The 22,061-nt window shown below is 44.7% G+C and overlaps 1 protein-coding gene across 14 annotated transcripts in view; it reads right to left on the bottom strand.

Annotated features, from left to right (window-relative positions):
• PARD3 (par-3 family cell polarity regulator) overlaps positions 1–20,704 on the bottom strand; it is a 633,307-nt gene extending 612,603 nt beyond the window's left edge. For 13 of the 14 annotated variants that reach the window (XM_040645256.1, XM_040645263.1, XM_040645257.1 and 10 more), the window contains exon 1: positions 20,585–20,704. In XM_040645256.1, coding sequence (XP_040501190.1) covers positions 20,585–20,704 — 120 coding nt within the window. The remainder of the gene's footprint in view (positions 1–20,584) is intronic. The other variant, XM_040645265.1, reaches the window with a different exon arrangement.
• Positions 20,705–22,061: the final 1,357 nt, after the last annotated feature.

Raw genomic sequence — 22,061 nt, 5'->3', positions numbered from 1 at the left:
TTTATTTATTTATTTGAGAGCGAGCACAAGACAAGTAGGGGGAGGAAAGGGAGAGGGAGAAGCAGGCTCCCCGCTGAGCAAGGAGCCCAACATGGGGCTCGATCCCAGGACTCTGGGATCATGACCTGAGCCAAAGGCAGACACTTAACTAACTGAGCCACCCAGGCGCCCCCTTTACATAACTATCTCTCATTTAATCTACAACAAGAAGATACAGGAATTACAGCCTGGCTTACAGATGAACCAAATGAGGCTGGAGCCCTATTCCTGAGCCCAGGGACTCCCGGCTACAACACTGATCCAGGAGGTAAGCCCGGCAGAGGCAGGAAGCAACTTCCCATGCCAGCCAGGGGCACGCTGGCACAACTTCTCTGGACAGCAAACTGGCAAAATGCATAAACTGAAACCCTTCAAAATGTCCATTACTTCCCACCCAATAATCAGATAATCCAAACTCTGGACCAAATTTTATGCACTGAGATTATGATATTATTTTTATATGGTGAAAAGTAGGGAAACAAATTTCCAGTAATAGGCAAATAATTAAATATGTATGTATCTGTACAAAAAATACTACACAGCCTTTAAATTTATTATGACAATTTTTAAAGACATGGGAAAATGCAAATATATCAAGTAAAATAACTAGAAACAATTATATATGAATCATGATCTCAACTGTTTAAAAAAGCATCTGTGTTTACACATACACAGACAAAAAGAAAGACTGAAAACAAATACTAAAATTTTAGATTATTCTGGATGGTGAAACGATGGGTGACACTGTCTTCTATGCAACCATCTGTACATTCCAAGTTTTCTATAAGTATGTGTTTATTTTACTGGAAACAATTAATGCTTAACATTTTTCAAGAAAACCTTCATTATGCTCACTCAAACCAGTGCCTCTGTGGAAGAATCCTGTGCTCTGGATGCTGAATCATGAAGTACAAAGAGATTTCATCTGCAGGAGCAGATTGTCTGAAGCACTGTGCAGCTTTGGGTTGGAATAAAACTTGTCATATTCCTGGTTAATTATTGATGAATCTGGAAGTTGCCTCATTTATGAAAGACTTATGTGCTTTCACAGGCAACAGCCACACACTGAAGCCTGTAATCGGGTGTGAGCAAGCAGTTTCTAGACTAATAGGATTACTTGTGGTGTTCTCATTCAAAGGACAAAATCCAATAAAATAAATTGTAGAATGTATTTGTTTAAATAAAACACTTGCATATTGTCTTGGGCTTCCTCTGCCAGCACTAATTTACCAATCGGTCAGATCCCCAAGGACGCATGCACAGTAATGATGCTGATACATAAACAAGGGCAGGGGGAGTTACTCTGCCTGTAACAGCACAGGGCAGCCACAACAGATTAGCTGAAAGTAATGAGAATGGAAACTTACAGCCTTTGCCCTCCCCCGCTGACAAGCTCTTCATTGCCCTGATTTCCCCTCCGCCCCACTGGAGCACTGACTTCTCTCATAGCCAGTCCTGCTGAAGAACCAGAATTCATGCAATACAGTGGTTGTAAGAAAATGAGGGGGGATAGGAGGGAAAGAGTGAGTATCCTCTTTAAAATGAAGTAGGAAAATTCAAGTTATAGCTGAGTTAATACCAAAAAAACAAAAAGAAGAAAAGAAAAAATGAAAAGTTTTTTTCCTAAACATTCCAGCAATGAATGCCAAGATCGATTTTTAAAAGATTTACTGAACCATATAAAAAACGACTGCATTTCTTTAATCCATGGAATTATACAAGAAAATCATTTATTACTTGAAAGACAGCTTATGACTATAATATAATCCCAAGTCTTTTACTGGAAAACTCAAACAGTTACGAAAAGCCCTTCCATCCCAGCCTCCCGCATGCACACACACACGGGTGCACATACATGCAGATGTCGTGCACACGGACACACACACACGTGAACACACACGCTCAGAGGACACATACATGGACGCACACACTTTGGTTGATAGCCTCAGACCATCATAAAATAGAAGAGAATTCCACTGGAAGAAACAAATACAAGTGAGAGACTAACTCTATTTTAAAGCGCTTCTTCCTCTAATCGGTGAGGTAAAACAAAATAATTTTCTTCTGTAAGAACATTATAGGACGTGCTCTGGCCAGGCAGGCATTACCACGTTCTCATGTTCTAGGCCACTCTGAGAGGTGCGGAAGGCTGTATCCGTCACCACAGAGCAATGGCTCTGCAGGAGGCCACAGGCAGCTGAGGCCACCCTAAGCTAAGTCTGGCCAGCCCTGACAGTCACAAGCCCACGGAGCTGGCCGGAGGCTCCCCCACCTGAGCATCCCTCAAGCTCCGCTGGGCTGCTGGCAACGGCCAGACCAGAGCTTGCAAAGCTCCCGAACAACTGCCAGCCGGCAGGACACCCTCAGTGTCGTGACAGTGCCCAGTGGCCCTAGCCCTGCCCTCGGCACACAAGCCTGGGCCAGCACGGCTCCTCCGGCAATTGTGGTCCAAGCCAATGCTATACTCTGATTTAAAGGACAAGTTAGTTCTTCAAAAGAACTGCTTCCACCTTGCTGGGAAGAGACAAGAATGAGGAACCATGGTGAGGTGGGAAAGCATCACCTCACACCAGTGAGCCCCCTGGGCACCTCCTCGGTCAGGGGCCCAGGACTCTAGGATGCCATCCTTGAGCTGCATGTGGACTTGCTCTTGTGCTTCCTGCTTTGACAGCTTCGTCTAACTTTCCCTGACCTCTCAGATCCCTCCAGGATGGATGGGGTCCCTGAAGAAGGCGCACCTGCCCCCCCACCACAGGCTCTGCATGGATCTCTTCCTTTTTCCGACACTGGGGGTGGGAGGTCTGCGACAACACAAGAGTCTAAAGGGTCTTCCTGATTCTGAGACAGAACGTAAGTGATGACAGTATTTCAAATACTCAGTTCAAGCCACCAGTCCAATTTGTTAACTCAATTCAAAAATGTTTCCATTAACACAGCAGCACCTGTTCTGCCATTATCCACGTCTCAGAGATGCTAGTCCTCACAGTACAGCTAATACAAAGAAACACACCTTAATATTCATTCAGACTTAATTATAAAAGATTAAAAAAAAAAAAAAACCCTCTTGGCCACACACAGCCAAAGGGGGATTTCTTAACTAACTACAGCATTAGTCATAGCTGCCCTGCAGTCTTCAAGAACCCCCATCTTTCCACAAAGGATACATTTCACCCTCTTTTATGCATTTCACAGACAAGCCATCCACCACCTGGAACTTGTATATCCAGCCGTAATCTGTATGGTGACATCTGAGCACAGTAAATCCAGTGTGTCAAGCCACAGTTGTCAGCAGCGTAAGGCAGAGAGCACTGGCCTCTTCACTGCAGACAGGCAGCTAGAAAGAACACCCCCCTGAAGAGAAACATTTAAGAAATACCTTCTGTTGGTAAATGCTTATTTTCTCTTAAAAGCTCATCCACTTTTAATTATTTACAAGTAATAAAACACGTAATAACACAGCCAAAATTATTGGGGTAACTTCCTTTCAAAAAGCACATATTTGGGTCATGATTCCCTCTATCTCTTTTAACTTATCGAATTTTGAATCTCTCTGGGCTGTGGGTGGGGAGTCAGGGAAGCCACCATTTGGGGTGTGCCTAGGGCTGTGGGCCAGCGTGGCCCCAGGCCATGGCATATGTTGTCCGAGGGAAGGAAGCCCAGGGCCAGTCAGACAGCCCCGAATGCCACCCAAGGGGAGCAGGGATCCTGTCCTGACAGCAACAGGGAGCCTCTTAAGCTTTCTGAACAAAAGAGCACAGTGCTGGCAGCAGTGAAGAAACAGTGGAAGGACCAAGGAGAGAGGGAGAACAAGGAAGAGAATCCCAGGCCAAGGGACATGTACGTTGTCAAAGGAATCGGGGAACTCAGCACAACCTTGGGGAAACATGAGAGTCAGCTCTGTCACGATGGGGCAGACTGAAGAGGGATACAGGGAGATAAAGGGAAAAAGCCAGGCTGGGGGCTCTTTTCAGGCTGACAAATTTGAATTTTACTTGGAAAGCCCTGCGGAATCCATGGACTTCTCTGTACTAGAGAATGCTGTGATGAAGTTTACGCTGCTGGAAATACACAGGGTAGGTCATTTCACATGGGGTAGACATTCGTGAGCCAGGAGCTAGCCAACACAAATTCTGGCTGAACAGGTTTCTTCCCAAAGCCTAATGCACACCAACCATATGTAAAGTGTTTCATTTTAAGCCAAACTGAACGAATGTAAGCAATATCACATTTAGAGCCTTACAATGGAGTTCCACCTTACTCAAAGTTTAGGCTCTAAATGGCAGGGGTAAACTTAACGTACGATTAAATTATCCTTAAAAACTCCATTTAATCACCATAAGCACAGGCACTAGGAGGTGTTCCCACAACAGGGCGTGGAGGAGTGGGGGGGGGGACATGTATGAATACAAGTCTTCTCACCTCCAATGTCACCGTCAGGCCACACCACACATTCACTAAGGGGGTGACCCTATAACTGCCTTTACCTTTTTCCACTCTGTCTCTTTGCTGAGCATGTGGAATTTAATTCATTAAAGTGAAATATCCCTGTGATACAATACCCATAAGCTTCTACCAAAGCAAACAAAACACATTAGAAAAATAACTAGCCCTCCTTTAAATATGGCACTTCTCTGGCAAATGGTATATAATTTAAAACGTTACCAATGTACAAAAGTCAATCTCCGCCATTTTCCAGAATCACATCTAAGGAAGGTAAATTCATACTCGAGTTCTAATCGGTACGTGGGTCTGCAGAAGGCAGCCTTCTGAACACTGTTCACGAGCAGGCTGACGAGACTACTCCATCTCCTCATCTGTGTATGAGCTTGAGGGGTACTACGGCTTCTTGACCTCAGAGGACATTCCAATAAAGGAATCACGAGTGGCACAAACACTTTGAACCTCTCAGAGAAGATGCCACATAAACTCAAGGTGTTATTACCATTATCTCTTTCTACTGAGTAGCCTGGGAAAGCCGTCAGATCTTTGAACTCGGGAATTAGGAACACAAACTACTTCTTAGGTTTGTCAGCTTCAAAAGTTCAGGATACATACTTTATGACGAGTGCCCAGGCCAAAAACAGGACAATTTCAAACACATGACACAAAACAATAAAAGACTAAATGTTTAATGTTACATGCAATAAACACACACACACACACACACACACACACATTGCATTCACACATTTCTATAGCAGAAAAAGATAGCCACACTCAAATTAAGAGCTGACCTCCTTGCATTAATAAGAGGAGTGGATATCCTCTCCCCTGGAATCCAGGCCACTTAATGACTGGTTTGGTACATAGAAGAGAGGGGTTAATGGGTGGTGGCTTCTAGGCCTAGGTCTTAAAAGTGTCCTCTTCCTGTCTCCGTAGGAGCCCTGAACCACAGCCTAAGAAGTCCAACTACCCTGAGACCTCAGGCTAGAGATGCTATGTGTAGGTGCTCGTTTTTTTTTTTTCTTTTTTCCATATACTGTTTATTAACGTGCCAAGGAATAAACACGGAGAAATACTGGCCTCAAGGAGTATTAAAATGATCTTTATATCAAAAGAAGGACTGAGGGGCGTAGGAGGTAGGTTTGGGAAAGAGAAGGCTCATACATTTTTAGACTGGGATTGAAAATTTGCCTCTAGCAACTTACAAACCCAGGAGCCACACAAATCCCTCGGGGTCACACACACTCAAATACACTCAGTGTTCTTGGGAGCACGTGCAGTTGGAGGACCGTCCCACACATTGTATCCCGCTTCTGCTCCTGTGCTGCATGGCAGCTGACGCCGAACAAGCACCCCCCCATGTGAATGAAGCCATCTAGGACCCTCCAGACCAAGTCATCTGCCCCCCCCAACCCCGAACAGCCCCACATAAACCCAAATGGAGAAGAATCACTCTGCTGAGCCCTGTCCAAATTCTCAACCCACAAAATCATGAGACATAATTAAATAGTTGTTGATTTACGCCATTAAGTTTTGGGTAGGTGGTTACGCAATACCTAAATATACATTAATTTTCAAACAATATTTTTACTAATCAACTTATGGTTACGTGTTATTTGACACTGCTGAACAAGATGATAAATTCTTACACAGGCATTGCTATCGGAGCATAAAATTCCGTACTAGCAAGTTCCTATAGCTATAGTATATTTGAAGGCAACATTCTAAATATTACAAAGAACTGTACTTTGCAGCTCTGAAAGCACCCTTGAGGAAATTACTTCCTGTTATGATCACCTCTCACCAGTCACGCCACAAACGCTGTCAACACAGTGCTAGGTTCTTGGCTTGCTAAGTGCACAACACTTCAGGGGCAGCGGGGAAGAACTGAAGTGGCCTCCAGAGGAGTGGTTACGGGAGCCCACCCTGACAGTGCACGCAGTCCAAAGGAAGGCTGGCGAAACCCGTGGGAAGAACAGCAGCTTGGGAGGCACCACAATTCCGGACTTCAAGTTACATCACAAAGCTGCAGTAATCAAAACGGTATGGTACTGTCACAAAAATGAACACAGAGCAATGGAACGGAATAGAAAACCCAGACATAAACCCACAGTTATATGGCCAACTAATCTTCAACAAAACAGGAAAGAATATCCAATGGGAAAAAGTCTCCTCAACAAATGTTGTGTTGGGAAAACTCACAATGGATTAAAGACCTAATGTGACACCTGAAACTTATGGTTTTTATGAAATTCTAGAAGAGAACACAGGCAGTAACTTCTTTGACATTGGCCATAGCAACTTCTCTCTAGACATGTGTCCTGAGTCTGGGGAAATAAAAGCAAAAATAAACTACTGAAACACATCAAAATAAAAAGCTTCTGCACAGCAAAGGAAATAATAAACAAAACTAAAAGGCAACCTATAAAATGGGTGAAGATATTTGCAAATGGCATGTATGATAAAGGATTAGTATCCAAAATATATAAAGAACTTATACAACTCAACACCCAAAAAACAATCCAATTAAAAATGCACAGAAGACACAAACAGGGGCACCTGGGTGGCTCAGTCATTAGGTGTCTGCCTTCAGCTCAGGTCATGATCCCAGCATTCTGGGATTGAGCCCCACATCGGCTTCCCTGCTCAGTGCGAAGCCTGCTTCTCCCTCCCCCACTCCCCTGCTGGTGTTCCCTCTCTCACTGTGTCTCTCTCTATCCAATAAACAAATAAAATCCTTAAAAAAAAAAGAAGAAGAAGAAGAAGAAGAAGACACAGTCATTTCTCCCAAGAAATCCAGATGGCAAACAGACACATGAAAACACGTTCATCATCACTGACCTTCAGAGAAATGCAAATCAAAACTACAATGAGATACCACGTCACACCTGTCAGAATGGCTAAAATCAACAACACAAGAAGTAACAGGTATTAGAGAGGATCTGGAGCAAAAGGAACCCTTGTGCACTGTTGGTGGGAATGAAAACTGGTGCAGCCACTCTGGAAGACAGTATGGAGTTTCCTCAAACGCTGAAAAATAGAACTGCCCTCCAATCCAATCCAGGAACTGCACTTCTGTGTGTTTGGTACCCAAAGAATACAAAAACACTAACTTAAAGGGATCCATGCACCCCTACGTTTATAGCAGCGTTATTTACAACAGCCAAATGATCGAAACAGCCCAAGTGTCCATTGATTGATGGATAAAGATGTGGTCTAAAACCACAATGGAATATTACTGAACCATAAAAAAGAATGAAGTCTTGCCATTTGCAATGACATGGATGGAGCTAGAGAGTATACTGTTCACCGAAATAAGTCAGTCAGAGAAAGACAAATACCATGTGATTTCACTCATACGTGGAATTTAAGAAACAAAACAAACGAGCAAAGAAAAAAGAGACAAATCAAGAAACAGACTATTATAGAGAACAAAGTGATGGTTACCAGAGAGGAGGGGGATGGATGGGTTGAAACAGGAGATGGGGATTAAAGAGTACACTTGTCACGATGAGCACCAGGTGACGTATGGAAGTGCTGAATCACTTGTATTGTACACCTGAAACTAATATAACACTGTATGTTAACTAAGTGAAATTAAAATAAAAACTAAAAAAAAAAAAAAGCTTGGTTATCTGTCCACTTTTCCCTACTTCAGTAATATAGAAAACATATAAAAACATAGGACATAAGGAGCCATGCTGACAAAAATAAAGCTGATCCACGGTCAAACAAGGCTGTGACCCGCGTTCACGAGACTGAGGCCTCAGACCAGAAGCACGTATTCGCCAGCATCAGCCAGGCCACCCTTGGCACTCTGGTGTGGGAATGGGAGAGGGACCATGAGAATTTTCCAAGAAGCAGAGTATAAAAGCGTGTAAAAGGAATCCACTATTGGCTCTGAAAGTGTGCCTAAGGGCATTATTTACTCTCATGGAATTGCGACATCCTAAAGTGCAAGGGCCACGGCAGTCTGTCAATGGCGGAGTAACTCAACAGTGCAGGCTTTGCAGTCGGAGGGGTCTGCCTAGGAAGGCCAGGTCATCGTGCACCACATGTGCAACCTTTTGCCCCTTTCATATCCTCTTCAGCCTAAGTATCCTCACCTGTAAGCTTGGGACTGCATCAATACCTCCCTCCACTCTCCTGGATTACCATATACACACAAAGCACTGAGCCCAGCGCTTTGGGCCTGAGCCACAAAATGCCCCATAAACGCTAGCCACTACTGTTCACAATAAGGTAACCACCACTATTTCTTGACACCGCTCTTTCCTGATTCTCCTCCTACCCCTCTGAAACTCCTCAGTGACTTGGGGCTGAGAAAACATGACAGGTATCACGGTTAAAGGTACTTTCCCAACATCTACCCAACCTGATAGGCAAGTAATAACGCCTCAATACCGCACATCTTGTGTAAGAGCCTTCGATCATCAGCGCTGACCTAAAAAGCTTAATAACACCAAAAGCAAAGACTAAGCTGAAAATACCACTCCCCTGAAATCTAGAAAGAAAGCAGCTTCCCTCCTCATAGGTAGGAAAAACAGCCCAGGACCAAAAGCTCTTCAGCTTCAGCTTAAAGATCCAAAGCACAGCATCCACCTTTCAAAAAAACTAAGCTATCTCAAACTCCCCAAGAGAATAGAAAAGTTCTTAATAAAAAAAAAAAAAAGTAAATATGTGAGGTGATGTATGCAGAGTATTACCTCAATGAAAGCTCTTCACAATGTATATCAAATCATCACATTGTACACTTTAAAAGTTATTATGTTGTCAATTATATTTCAATAAAGCTGAAACAAAAAAAATTCCTCCAGAGCTTGTTTCTCTACACTTTTGTTATAAAACTGGAAAGTGATTCTGGCAAGTTTTTGAAAGTACCATTCAACACTTTCATTAGCAAAGCACAAAAACTCAGGAAGTTGTGAAGGGAAGAGAGGGCGAAATTCCGATCTCCCACACGGCCATGTCTCTTTTTCACATCCTGTATGAAACAAAACCTTTCAATTTCAAATGCACTCATGTGAAACAATGTTTACAAACAAACACTAGAAGGGATCAAAGCCAAAATATGAACACTGCCCAAAGAGATAAAGTTTTATTATTTTAATCATTACCTAGCAACTGCCCTAAACACATATGGAGAGAGGGAGAAATTATTTTAATAAGATGTTTAAGGCTCTCAAAGAGAAAAATAACCTTCGAAACGGTGGTGTGGAAAGATGAGAGGAGGTGGTTCTCTAGAATAGGAAGAGAGTCCATTGTTGACAACCTGGCAAGTCTGACATAGTGATGCTGCCATGCCCAGAACCTGAGCGAGTCTTCAAGACACCACTCCCTATTTAGTATGATAAATAGGTCAACTCTTGGGTGAAGTCTTCAGATGACTGCCATTGGGTGCCTTTAGCTGAACTAAAGCATTAAAAGTTGCATCAATCTGTCAATCCTTATACCTAGCTACCTAAGCAAAAGATGTTCTGTGTTAATTTACTGCTGATTTAGCTCCCCAAAATCACCTTCCTAAGATACAGAGAAGAGTAAAGAAGTAGTACGGGTACATGAATTATAGAGGCCTATATAATAAAGGATTACAGAGGTCACAAAAATGTCAGCTTTCCCATTTTATTTTACAACTCAGATCATCTCTTTGAACTCCAGGGTATTCTCAGAACTACTACTAGTTAATAAACGTGGAAGTTTTTAAAAACATTTCCGTATTTTATAAGTATAAATACTATTTATAGTTTCTTAGTTTTATTCTTCCCAAGTTTCAAAAGATTTTTTATGTGGAAAATGCAAAACCAAAGTCTTTTAAAATATAGCAAAGAAATTTGACATAATTTCCTTTGATCTAGCGGCATGGCAGCTGAAATTTTAGAAAGTAACACGGGCTAATAGCAAAGACGAGTAAGTAAAAAGTGACACAGGCTAAGACAGTTGGACAAACACATTTCTCCTTGATCCGTAAAAGAATCAGCTTAAATCACTAGGTGATCAAAACATTTGTTTTCCTCTAATTCCAACTGATTCACTCGTAGGTACTAATACTGGAATTTCTATAGTACTTCAAAAGAAAAAAGTGACCCTTTGGTATCACAAATCAAATAAAAATCAACTTTATGAATCAGCCATTAAAATTGTGCCTAATCTATGTTTAAAACTTGAAGAAAAAGATCTAATACTAAGAGTCTGTTACATGAAGAAGCATTATCTACATTAAGTCACTTAACGTTCATTCCTGCAACCAAAAGGTAGCATTCCCAAATTACAGATGGGAAAACTGAGGCTCACAGAGCTTGTAGGACTTGCCAAAGTTCAAAACCACTGTAAGCCAAAACCAAAAACTGAAAAAGCTATTCCGCTGTGGACATCTTGGAAAAATCTAAATCAGTGTCACTGGGATTTAACTTCTTAAATTGCAGAAAAATGTTTCCATGATTTTTTAAGGAAGAACAGTTTTACCACAAATTCAATTTCCCACATCCAGGGCAGTTCTAATGAGGATGAGAAGAAACAATTTAGAAGAGTTGATTCAAGTGAGACTTAATCACTGGCAACCACTCTTCGCAAAAATGAAAGAACAGTACAGCTAACATCTACTCCATTTTATCCCTACAATGCTTTTTTTACATTCTCTCTTCAAACCCTAACAATAATCCCATGAAGTCGGTGTTACTAGAAACCAAGGATCCTGGGCTTACAAAGGTTTCCCTTCTTGCTCTCAGACACACAAATGACACCATCTGCTCTTCTGAATCCTGGTCCAGAGTGTGTCACTCTGATGTGCCTGTCTCCTAGGAGAAAACATCCATAACCAAACTGTCCACCTTCAGCCAACTGTGTTTTTGCAAACATCTGTGTTTTAAAAAGTGGATCATAAAATACAAAAGATAAAACTGACCCCACCATAGAAAGTTCAGGGTTTTATTAGCTTTCCAAGTTTCCTTGAAAAAAAAATATTCCTGACACTATGTGCCTTCAAAATTTAAAATATACTCCTTTCATAGGTCTCAGACAATGCAAATGCCCAAATCTGCCAGATGTGGTTGTTTAAACAGTTACCAATCCAAATAAGGCACTTTCACTAATAGATCCTCTTGATTTGCTTGAAAGGTTTTTTCCAGATCTCTAACAAAGTGGTAAAAGTACCAAATCCTACATTCAACTTTAATGGATTCAGTGATTAGTCATATCCTGTGTGGTGGTACATCAGGAACCAATATCCCGTACATTTTAGCTCCTCTTCTGCAGGTGCTGCTGGCTGTAATAAGAGAAATTTCAGTTTAGAGTATAACCCTGCTGGGCAGGGACCCAGCTAACTATTACTCACATATGACTTTGCACGCTGGGTTTCAGAATTATAAATTATGCATCTTAAATGCCTTTGTGGTAGAAGAAAGTCTGTTCCCTGGAAAATAGTTTCTTTTTTAATTCTAGATTTAATATTGGACTCAGAAAATTAAAACGCAGACATAAAAAATTTTTCCAATATTTACTGTATACTTTAAAGAAACAGAAAAAAAACCCAGTCTCACATCAGCCATCTACACAAAAATGATACTATCTACTTTGTGTTTTTAATCTGTTAATACAACATATTTTTAGTATTTAGTAATCCTAGGTTTTTGAGATATGCAGTGAATTATTTTCTGAAGTGCTAGAGAAGGAAGCATTGATTTTTACTGTAAAATATCTCAAACAGACCTTTTCAAAAATACAAACCCTATAATACAGATTAGTTTTCTACTCTAAAGGGATGTGATACAAATAACAAGAAAAACCATACACCAGAAAAAAATGACTGAGTTCCAAAAAATTAAGTCATACAGAGTCTGAATAGTAAAGATAATCAAAAGGGAAAAATAATATTGACCTGCCATGTCTAAAACCACTTAAATTTATATTACCATAAAAACAATAACGTCCGGACTACCTATGTGTACGTGTGTATACACATACCCTACATTTAGTATCAGGCACTGTCATATATTTAGTTATACTTCACAAAAGGAATAGTGCCATTAAGTGACTTCTGAGCATGTAATTTATCCTAAAAGACCCTTCTCTCTAGATGGTAAGGAATTCTAAAGGACACTCCAGGCAAAATACATCCTAACTTCCAACAGCATGTGTTTGACCTAGGGGTCAAGCCCCATCATTTCAAAGTAAGGGAAGCAAAATATTTTCACAGGGAGGGTGGGTGGAGTAAGAGATTCTGCTCCCTGTCTGCTCCTCTGAAAAGCCACTGCACATCACTCAGACTTCAGGGTTCCATGAGCACCATAATGAACAATACAGACTAGCTAGGAGTGTCTCTGGCTCTGGGGACTGGCAACAGGAGCCCAGCCCAGAATTTCTGAATGTGGGAAGATGAAGATGGGAAAACTGAGCCTCACAAGCTTGTGAGATTTGCTAAAGCTCAAAATGACTGAGGACCAAAGCCAAAAAGTGGAAAAGCTCTTCCACTATGAACATCTTTGGAACCGCCTCATCAACCTTCATTCAGCAAAGGCAGCTGGTGAGCTGGGCGGGAAGAAATCTCTGGCTGAAGGAGACCAGGTGAATTGTTGGGGTAGCCTGTAAGCAGGAAGAGAGGTAAGCAAAGAGAGTCCAGGGGACTTGGAGGCTCAGAGTGAACAGCTTACTGGACAGCAGCAGGACAGAAGAAGAAGCCCAAGAAAGCAGGGTTTACACAGTGTATGGGAAACTCCTAAAATTAGCCAGTTTTCACTTGAGATTTCTGAGCTTCTCTGACATAGTAATACATGTTTTATGGGACTCTCGGAACTATAAAATACCTAAAAAGTGAGCTTTGTTCATAGTGACTTATGTAGTCTATTTTTTAACATCTTTACTGAGATAGAATCACAAACCATAAAATTCACCCATTTTAACTGTACAACTCAAAAGATTTTTACAATATTCACAGAGTCATACAATCACCAACACTATCTAAATTTAGAACATTCGCATTACCCCCAAAGCAAACCCATTAGCAGCCACTCTCCATTACTCCCACCACTACTCTACTTTCTCTATGTCTACTCTGGTCATTTTGCATATACAGAATCATATAATACACGGGCTTCTGTGACTGGTTCCCTTCCACCTAGCACAATGTTTGCAAGTTTCATCCATGTTGCAACATGAATGAAGATTTCATTCACTCTTATGGCTGAGTAATATTCTAATGAATGGATAAACCCCATTTTCTTCTGTTGGTTGGACATTTGGGTTGTTTCCATTTGGGGGCTGTTACAGCTAATGCTGCTTTGAAGACTCATGTACATGATTTTTTGGACGGACATGTTTTTATTTCTACTGTACGTATATTTTATAGTCTATTTTTAAGAGAAAAAAATTAAATAATTGACTTTTCAATTCATTTGGACATGGAGCTTTCAATTTTATTTCCAAGTTCCAATATCAGCAGATAGAAGAAAAAAATTAGCAAAAGTAATATTTAATGTCATAAACCACCTAAAGATGGCAAGCCAGACCCAAGAAGACATAAAGCTATGAAAAAAAAGTCATTTGTACATACTCCTTCCAAGTGAAAAAAAATCTTAAATAAGATAAAACAAATGACTAAAACAAACAAAAATCACCTTTCTACCGTGTTCACACAACTCCGCATTTCTTTTCATAAAGCTTTCTCTATTTTCCATGTAAAACAGAAAAGATACCGAAATACATAAAATTATATAAATTTACTGATCCCCTACCTCTCTCTACTGCCATTGACCTTGGTCCTAGCTAGGCGTGTTGTATGAGTAGCCACGTAGAAGGAAAGCAAACTGTGTAGGCTGAACCAACCATTTTACCCTGTGCAAAATGGACTGTGGAAATCACCTCCCTGGACCAGTTTTACACATTTCTTTCCATCCTTCAAAAAAATGCGTAAGGCTCCAAACATCTATTCCGTGTCCAACATCACTAAGCTGCGTCGAACTCTACAGGGAGGTAAAACCTCCCAGGACAGATGGAGATCTATCTATGGGTTAGTGGTACTAGTGAGACTAAGTATTACCTCTGTGACCAACTCATCCAGGTTCATCATGAGCCAAGAAGCACTTCACGTGAGCCAGACTCTCTCTGTGAATCCAGATCCTAAACATTTCTATTTACTGCTGGCACTTACCCAAGGATCCCAACCGACAGAATTAGAGGCGCCAGACCCAACACAGGTATGTTTCAGGGCCAGATTCCCACACTGCTCTGGCCACCTGCCTTGAACCAGGCCCAGTGCAAACCCTATGACTATCCCTCGGCTTGATCTGAAAACAGACTGAACTCCTTCAAAAGAGCTGACACAAAAGAATAACTTCCAGATACTCCAAAACACACTGAATCTTAGTGTCAATTATAATCTGTTTGTACCAATATGCCAAACACACCAAACCCTAAGGTGCTGGTGATACAGTCTTCCAAGTAAAAATATACTTATTGTGTAATAATGTGTACAATGTGTTTATTCTCAGCTTTTTATTTACTCAACCTATAAGATTCCTTTGCAGCAGATGTTGGCTATACAAGTAAGACTGAGGCAGGGCCACTGCCCCCCAAGCATTTCCCTAGAGGGAGAAGGAGCTCAGCTGCGTTCTGTAGATAAACACACTGAAGTACCACACAGTAAAGCTCATTCATCCAGGTCAGTACAGGAGCTAAGGCCCCAGGAGAGGCACACATTGGAGAACCTCAAACAGCCTGGGAGGCAGGGCCAGCCTCCCAAAGATGGCTGGTGTGGGAGGAGGCTCAATAGATGTGCGGACATAGAAAAAGCGGACATAGAGGAAGCAAACACTCAAGACAGAAGAAACAGGAACGTGCGAGCAAGTGCAAGTGGGCGGAGTGTGGGATGGAGGAGCCCGGTGACGGAGAGGCTGGAGGCAAGAGGGGTCCCACAAGGGACAGGCTGTGCTGAGGTGGCAGGACCTGGCCTCTGGGGAAAGCAGGTGCAGAGGCACTTACACAGAAGAGTACAATGAGATTTGCATTTTAGAAACACCAGCCTTGCAGACACACTGCATTTCTTTTTCACTTTTGAGAGGGAAGACAGAAAATATTAATAAAACAATATTTATGTCATTCCACTATTTTTATGCTTGCCTCTATTGTCATTCAAACTCTGCAACAATATAACTATTTTCCTAAAAGTTTCAATAAGCTTGTAAATGTGTAACAACAAGCAGTTATATATTATTTGCAGGAAAATCTCACACCAACTGTTAAGATTTTTCATAAAAACCATGACTTATGTGTTTTTAGTAATCAGCAGTCCTCCCCTTCCAAAAAGAGAAAAGCACATTTTCAAAAGTTACTGTCTGTAAACTCAAGTTTGTCTGCTTTAAAAACAACGAACCGCTATTAAACAACTCAGGTTTCCATACTTCAGGGACAAAAGCAGTGGCCCAAAGGCCAGAGGCCCAGATAATCAACCTAGAGTAAAGCCAATATTGGCATTTCTATACACACACACACACACACACACACACGCAAAGGCACACACTTCGCTCTTCTGATTGCAGTGCTGCTTAGGCAAATATTAACATTTTTACCTATTCTTTAATTAAATTACACTCTACCTTCTTAAGTAAAGAGGAAAAAACCAAACAGGATAATAGGATACTTGGGAAAGTTTCCCAGCAAGTAAAACTGGTGAGTAAAACATTAGTGATTCAGCCCCAGCACTGAAGTCTCACACTCATCATCTGTTCAGTACTCACATTAACCCTGCAAGGGAACAACCCACTTTAGACATAGGAAAAATGAGTTTCTGTAGGGTTAGTTTGCCCAAAGTTAAATGGTAATTAAAAAAAAAAAAAAACAGTAATACCAATAATAAATAAATCTAGGTCTCCAAACCCAATCCAAAGTTCCCACCACCCCCAAGAGAAGAGAGCTATGGGGGAAAGCAGTGAGTTAAGAGGTTCCAGTAACTCCCCTCCTTCACTCTACCCTTTCCCTATTCCTTACTCAGCATTCAGCAGCATTTTAGATGGAAGGCAGATCCCATCCAAACAGCTGCTCCAGATATCCTCCCAGAGGACCATCAGTCCATACTGCTGCCCTGCCCAAATACCCTACTCCTTCCCGTACCAACCAACTGTATAAAGTCCCAGTGTCATGCCCTGGCATTCACAATCCTCCTCCTGATCCCGACCCACCATCTGGCATGAACGCTGGACAGGAGCCAAACTAGACCGAAAGCCTGAATCACCTGTGTTCCTACAATCCCCTCCCTCCCACCTCTCAGAATTGCAGCAGATGCTCTCATGCCTAGACCCCACTGCAGACCTACAGAACCAAGACATCTTAGCCAGGCAGGTGCTTTCTGAGATCACTCCACTATCCATTTAGGAAGCCCTGGCCCTCTAGCAGGGCCAGGCATCCCACTCACTAAGCCCAACACCAACTCTAGCGACTGAATAGGATCCCCCTCCCAACCCAAGGCTGTAACAACCACTCACATCTCTGAAACCCAGAAGCAATGACTGACTGTACCACCCTGTTGCCAATTAATGTTTCTACCTACTATTATCATTTTATGTACTCATCTGGTCTTCTTGAGTGCAAGAATTTCATCTTGTATTTCTCCAGAGGGCACAGCATTCTGTACACAGCAGCCCTCCAAAATATCAACATTTTTTTTTGAACAAACATGAAGATTTTCTTATCTTTCTCCTAACCAGATTGAGGATGTACAGCAGGAAAAATGGGAAGCCTCAGTGCCATACCTGATTCACTCAAAATTAAGGAGTGGCCAGCGAAGAAAACCTCAGAAACCAAGGGCACGACACTAAAAAGTCACTGCAGTTGGTGCTCTGTACCCTGTGTCCATCAGGATTCAAGGATGAGTCAGGCTGCAGGCACGAGAAGAACGAACAGACACATATACAGCAGACAGTCCTCCAACTCTGAGCACTCGAGAATAGTTCCTGCAACATAATTCTCGATGTCTAGCACAACACCCTCCTTAAACAGGGTCTGGATGGGGATGGGTGGATAGAGATGGAACAGCCAAGACATTTTCACCCATCAGCGATCATAAGCAGAAAAACATTTTTTCACTAGAGGGGAAAAATGCTATGACTAAATGTAAGCCTTTAAATATCTGCTTATTGAGGACATTTCTGGTATTAAGTCACACCACTTGACTGTCCAGAAAAACTGATTTGTTTCACCTGAAAAAAAGTTAAAATATAATGCCAAATATAGTAGCCCCATCACACTACAAAATGCTTATTGCAGAGAAAGCCTTAGTGACTTGGTATCTGTCTTTCCCTTTTCCTTTCTTTTTTGGGGGGTTGGGGGGCGGACTTAGTTGATTTTTATACAAAGCCATAAACATGATCTTTCCACATTTTTTCCCCACCAGATGGGAGTCTGTCAAGCCACGTGTCACCGAGCACCTTAAACACCACTCCACAGTTAGCCGGCTACCCAATTCATCATACAAAATTTACCTTGTCCTATTAAACAATAAGAGGTAAAGAAGAAAGAATAAGAGTTAAAGCAAGTGTTCATATGTGTTTACCTCATAATCACCTTAAATAAGGTAGGAGAAAAGAGAAGAAAGACTAAAGTTTAATCTTAACCAGTACCTAACAATGTAAGAAGAAAAAACACCAATGAACCTGGAAGACACTGAGGCTCTTGCAACATCGGAGAGTCAACAGTCTTGTGACCCAATGATTAAACTTTGTGTACTACAAAGCCCATCTTAAAATTCACCCACTGAACTGTGAATTGCACTTCAAGAGCCTTTAAATAATTTTAGAACGCCCTGACTCATCTCTGACTCCTCCCTCTCACTTATATATCCAACTCCAATGCTACCATCCTCCTGAGAATTAGCCTCCTTCCATCTCCACCTGATGATCTCACACTTACCCTCTAAAAACTCAGCTCATATGCCCCTTCTCTTAGGCATGCCTCCCCAGACTCTCTTAAGAAAACAGCACTCCTCTTTCCATGTTCCCAGGTCACTGTGAAACAACTACCACTAATATTTAAAAACAAGGTCCAGATCTATCCCTAAGCCCCCTCAGTTACATCTGCCCAACACCCCAGACACATCCCCTTCTCCTTGCACCACAGTATGATGGTCCACAACATGGTCTCCTTCGCTTGAAGGACCACGGAGCCTCTTGTTCTAGACTCTTAGACTCCCAACTTCCATAAGGCAGCCAGTGGGCCCCCTAGATGTCCACCATCCAGAACAATGCCTTGAATATAGTAAATGCTTAAGAACTTCTGTGGAAGGAACAAATGACTCGATCAAATCAAACAACTACATTTTTATCTCCCAAACAGGCTTTTCGACCAATGTCCATGGTGTGCCTAGTGAAACAGAACTAATTTAACCATGTAAAATTAGTAAAATGAAAGGAAATGTCCTCCCTATTCGTCCTCCCTATTCAGTAACACAGGCACACTGTCTAGGTTATATTACTGTATTTCCCTTTCATTTCACAACTTATTTTGGTCTCCAAAGTGCATATGCAACCTGATTATTGATTTAGAACATTTAGATCATAAACTGCCATTCATAAACAATCTTTTAAAATGTTAAATGTAGGTTTAGAGAGTTATGTTTCCCCTTGTCAGCACTGCAAGATGAACGGGTGCCCAATTTCCACTAATTTTATTTGATTTTCGATAACAGTTAAACCAACTGTAAGGAACATTTTAGAGCTGTTAAATATGGTCAACATCTTCCATCTTTATGTCAGGTTCCTAAACGTTCCCCCAGATTATCTTCAAAAGGCCAAATTTAAGCTATTCTTCCAAATATATACTAAAAACCAAACAATAGTGTACAAAGTTTTTCTCCCTTAATTCCAGAGAGAATTGGAGGACGCACACAGTATACACTCGGGCTGGCAAAGCCACCGGCCCTCGCCTGCTGCCCCAAAGCCCACAGGAGCTAGGCCACGCCACTACCGGAAACAAATGAGAAATTTAAGTGAACATGCTTTTCACCAAACGTTACTCTACAGCAAAGGAAATATCCTCAGGTGCTTGACAGAAACTTCGGAGGCGTGGGCTCTTGTCAAACACAGACAGCCGATAAAACAATTTAACAAAATGCCTTTTCACTTCTGACACATTGTAGAGGAATGCAGTTAAGTGGAGACAATGTTATCACTCCACGAGGAAAAAGGGAAATCTCGTCGACTCCCAAATCAGGCCCTAGCTACGCAGCCCCGGCACCATATGGAACTAGTTCCAGATAGGTAAACGCTGAGGTCCTTGCAGGAAAACTTTTCATTCAGGGACTGATTTCAGGGTTGTGCCTTTTAAAGGAGTCCTGCACGGGAGCCTCTCAAGCACCGAGATTCCGTGCCCACCCAGCGTCGGCCAGCCCACGGAAGCGGGTGTCCCTCTTGGGGTTGCCGGCGACTCTCCCCCATCAGCTGCCCCCGAACCGCGCCGGGCCGGACCTGCCCGCGGGCGACCCGGAGGAAAGGGCTCCTGGCTTCGGCTCTTTGCCCCGCCCGGACGAAGGCAGTGCTGGAGCACAAATGCAGCCGCTCTCCGCCGTGTGGGGAATAATTAAACTCTCCTCCAACCAAAAAAGTTCCCTTTCCCCAGCCTTTGCCGCGGGGCCTGGGAGCGGGGAAAGGCCTGAGGCTGGATTTCCACCTCCTGCAGCCGGGCGGAGATGGGTCCGGCCAGGCTCTGCCCGCGCCCCGGAGGGCTGGGTTCGGGCTCGGCTCCTAGGACAGGCTCCGAACGGGCGCCTCTGGCCGACGCCCGCCCCGCGGCCGGAGCCCCGAGGGAGAGGCGGGCGGCGCTCCGCCCGGGAGGAGCCGCGGGGTCCCGAGCGCTCACCCGGGCTGCGCCCGCGCCCGCCCCACCGGCCCGGCCCGCGCGGAGAACTTTGCCGCCCGCAGCCCGGGGCGGGGGGCGCCCGCGAGGCCCGGCCCGGCCGCCGCACTTTCCCTTTCCCCGCCTCCCCTCCGTCTCCCTCCTCCCCTTTCCAGGAAGCGCCATATTGATCCCGGCGCCTTCCCCCTCCTCCTCTTCCTCCTCCCTCTCCTCCTCCCCCCTTCTCCCGCCCCCACCCCCCGCGCCCCGTGCGCCCCCGGCCCCTCACCTTGGCGATGGCCTTCCGGTAGCGGGTCACCGCTTGCTGGATGAGGCTGAAAACTTTCATGTGGCCGTCTCCGCACGGCACGACCACCCGGGTCCTCCCGAAGCACACGGTCACTTTCATGCCGCCGCCGCCGCCGTCGCGGGCCGGCCCGCGCCCCTCGCTGTCCGCGGCCGGAGCGGCCCCGGGCAGGGGCGGCTGGACGCTGGGCGCGGCGGGGCCGCTGCACGGGCGCGCGGGAGGCTAGGGGCGCGGGCAAGCGGCGGCGCCGGGGGGCCGCTCGGCTAGCATGCCCGGCCCGGCCCGGCCGCCTTCGCCTGGCCCGGAGCTCGCCTCGCCTCTCCCCGCTGCAGCGGCCGCAGCCTCCGGCCACCTGTTCGGCGTCTCGGCGCGCTTGACGGTGGCGGCCCGGGGCTGTGTGGCGCTCGCGCTCACTCGGGGCCGCTGGGGGAGGGGACGGCGGCGAGGGGAGGAGAGGAGGAGGAGCGGGGCCGGGCACACAACACCGCGCACATGCGGCAGGGGGAGGCGCGGCCCGCTCCCCGCGCGGGGCGGAGCGCACGGCCGCGGCCCCACGCCCCCGCCGCCTCCCTCTCCAGGCCGCGGGCGGCCGCGGGACCCCGACCGCACGGCCCGCCCCTGCAGGCGGCCTTCTGCCGGGGCCAGCCCTTTCCCGGGCTCCGCCACGGAGGTGGGAAGCCGGGGCGCCCCTCCCCCCGCCCCGTCGCCCCCCGCGCTTGGCACCGCGTCCCCCACCCGCCCCCCTCAAGCACTCCAGCGCGCTGCGGGGCTGCGCTCGTATCGCTGAGCCCCTCCTCGGGGGCGCCGCTCCACACCCCCCACCCCCGAGGTCTCTCCAGAGCCCACCCCCTTTCTTTGTCACTTTTAATCCCCTTCCTCCGGCTAGAGGGTTCTGGAGAAATCGTTTCTAGAGAAAACACTTTACTCTTGGCGCCGCGGACTCAACGCACAGAGACGCTCAGAAAGGAGCCGTCTCCACGTTGCCCCAGGAGGATAGGGACCGGGTTGGGCCGGGAGGTTCCAGCGGAGGTTTCTCCTCCCACGGGGGCCCACGCGCAGCCAACGTCTCCCCCACCCCCACCCCCCGGCCCGCATCTTGGCAGGGTTTTTGCACTGGCTCGCTTGCTCCGCTGCAAGGCCGGGCGGAGGTTGTTATGCGTTTAAAGCAAAAATTAATCGTCTGCTCTGGGGAGAGGTTGGTGAAGCTTTGACTCGACCCGGCCTTTCTCCAGAGGCCATACTGTTTACCTTGAAGTTTCCTGTGACCCGGTGATGACCCACCCACTTCAACATGTAGAATTTAAACATTCGCAATTCAGATCATTTTATTCCTTAAAATTCTGCAGCACAAGCAATCCTAACGCAAATTCATGAACAATACCTTCAGAGTGCCTTGGGGGAAAGCGGTGCAAGGGGATCCCACGATGCGCCCGATGCGCCGGCGCTTAACGCGGGCACT

The sequence above is a fragment of the Ursus maritimus genome, unplaced genomic scaffold (assembly GCF_017311325.1).
Source record: "Ursus maritimus isolate PB19 unplaced genomic scaffold, ASM1731132v1 scaffold_31, whole genome shotgun sequence".
In the NCBI taxonomy this organism is placed as follows: Eukaryota; Metazoa; Chordata; class Mammalia; order Carnivora; family Ursidae; genus Ursus; species Ursus maritimus.
Note: the sequence above shows the minus strand (reverse complement) of the source record. Positions and strands in the feature narration are given on the sequence as shown.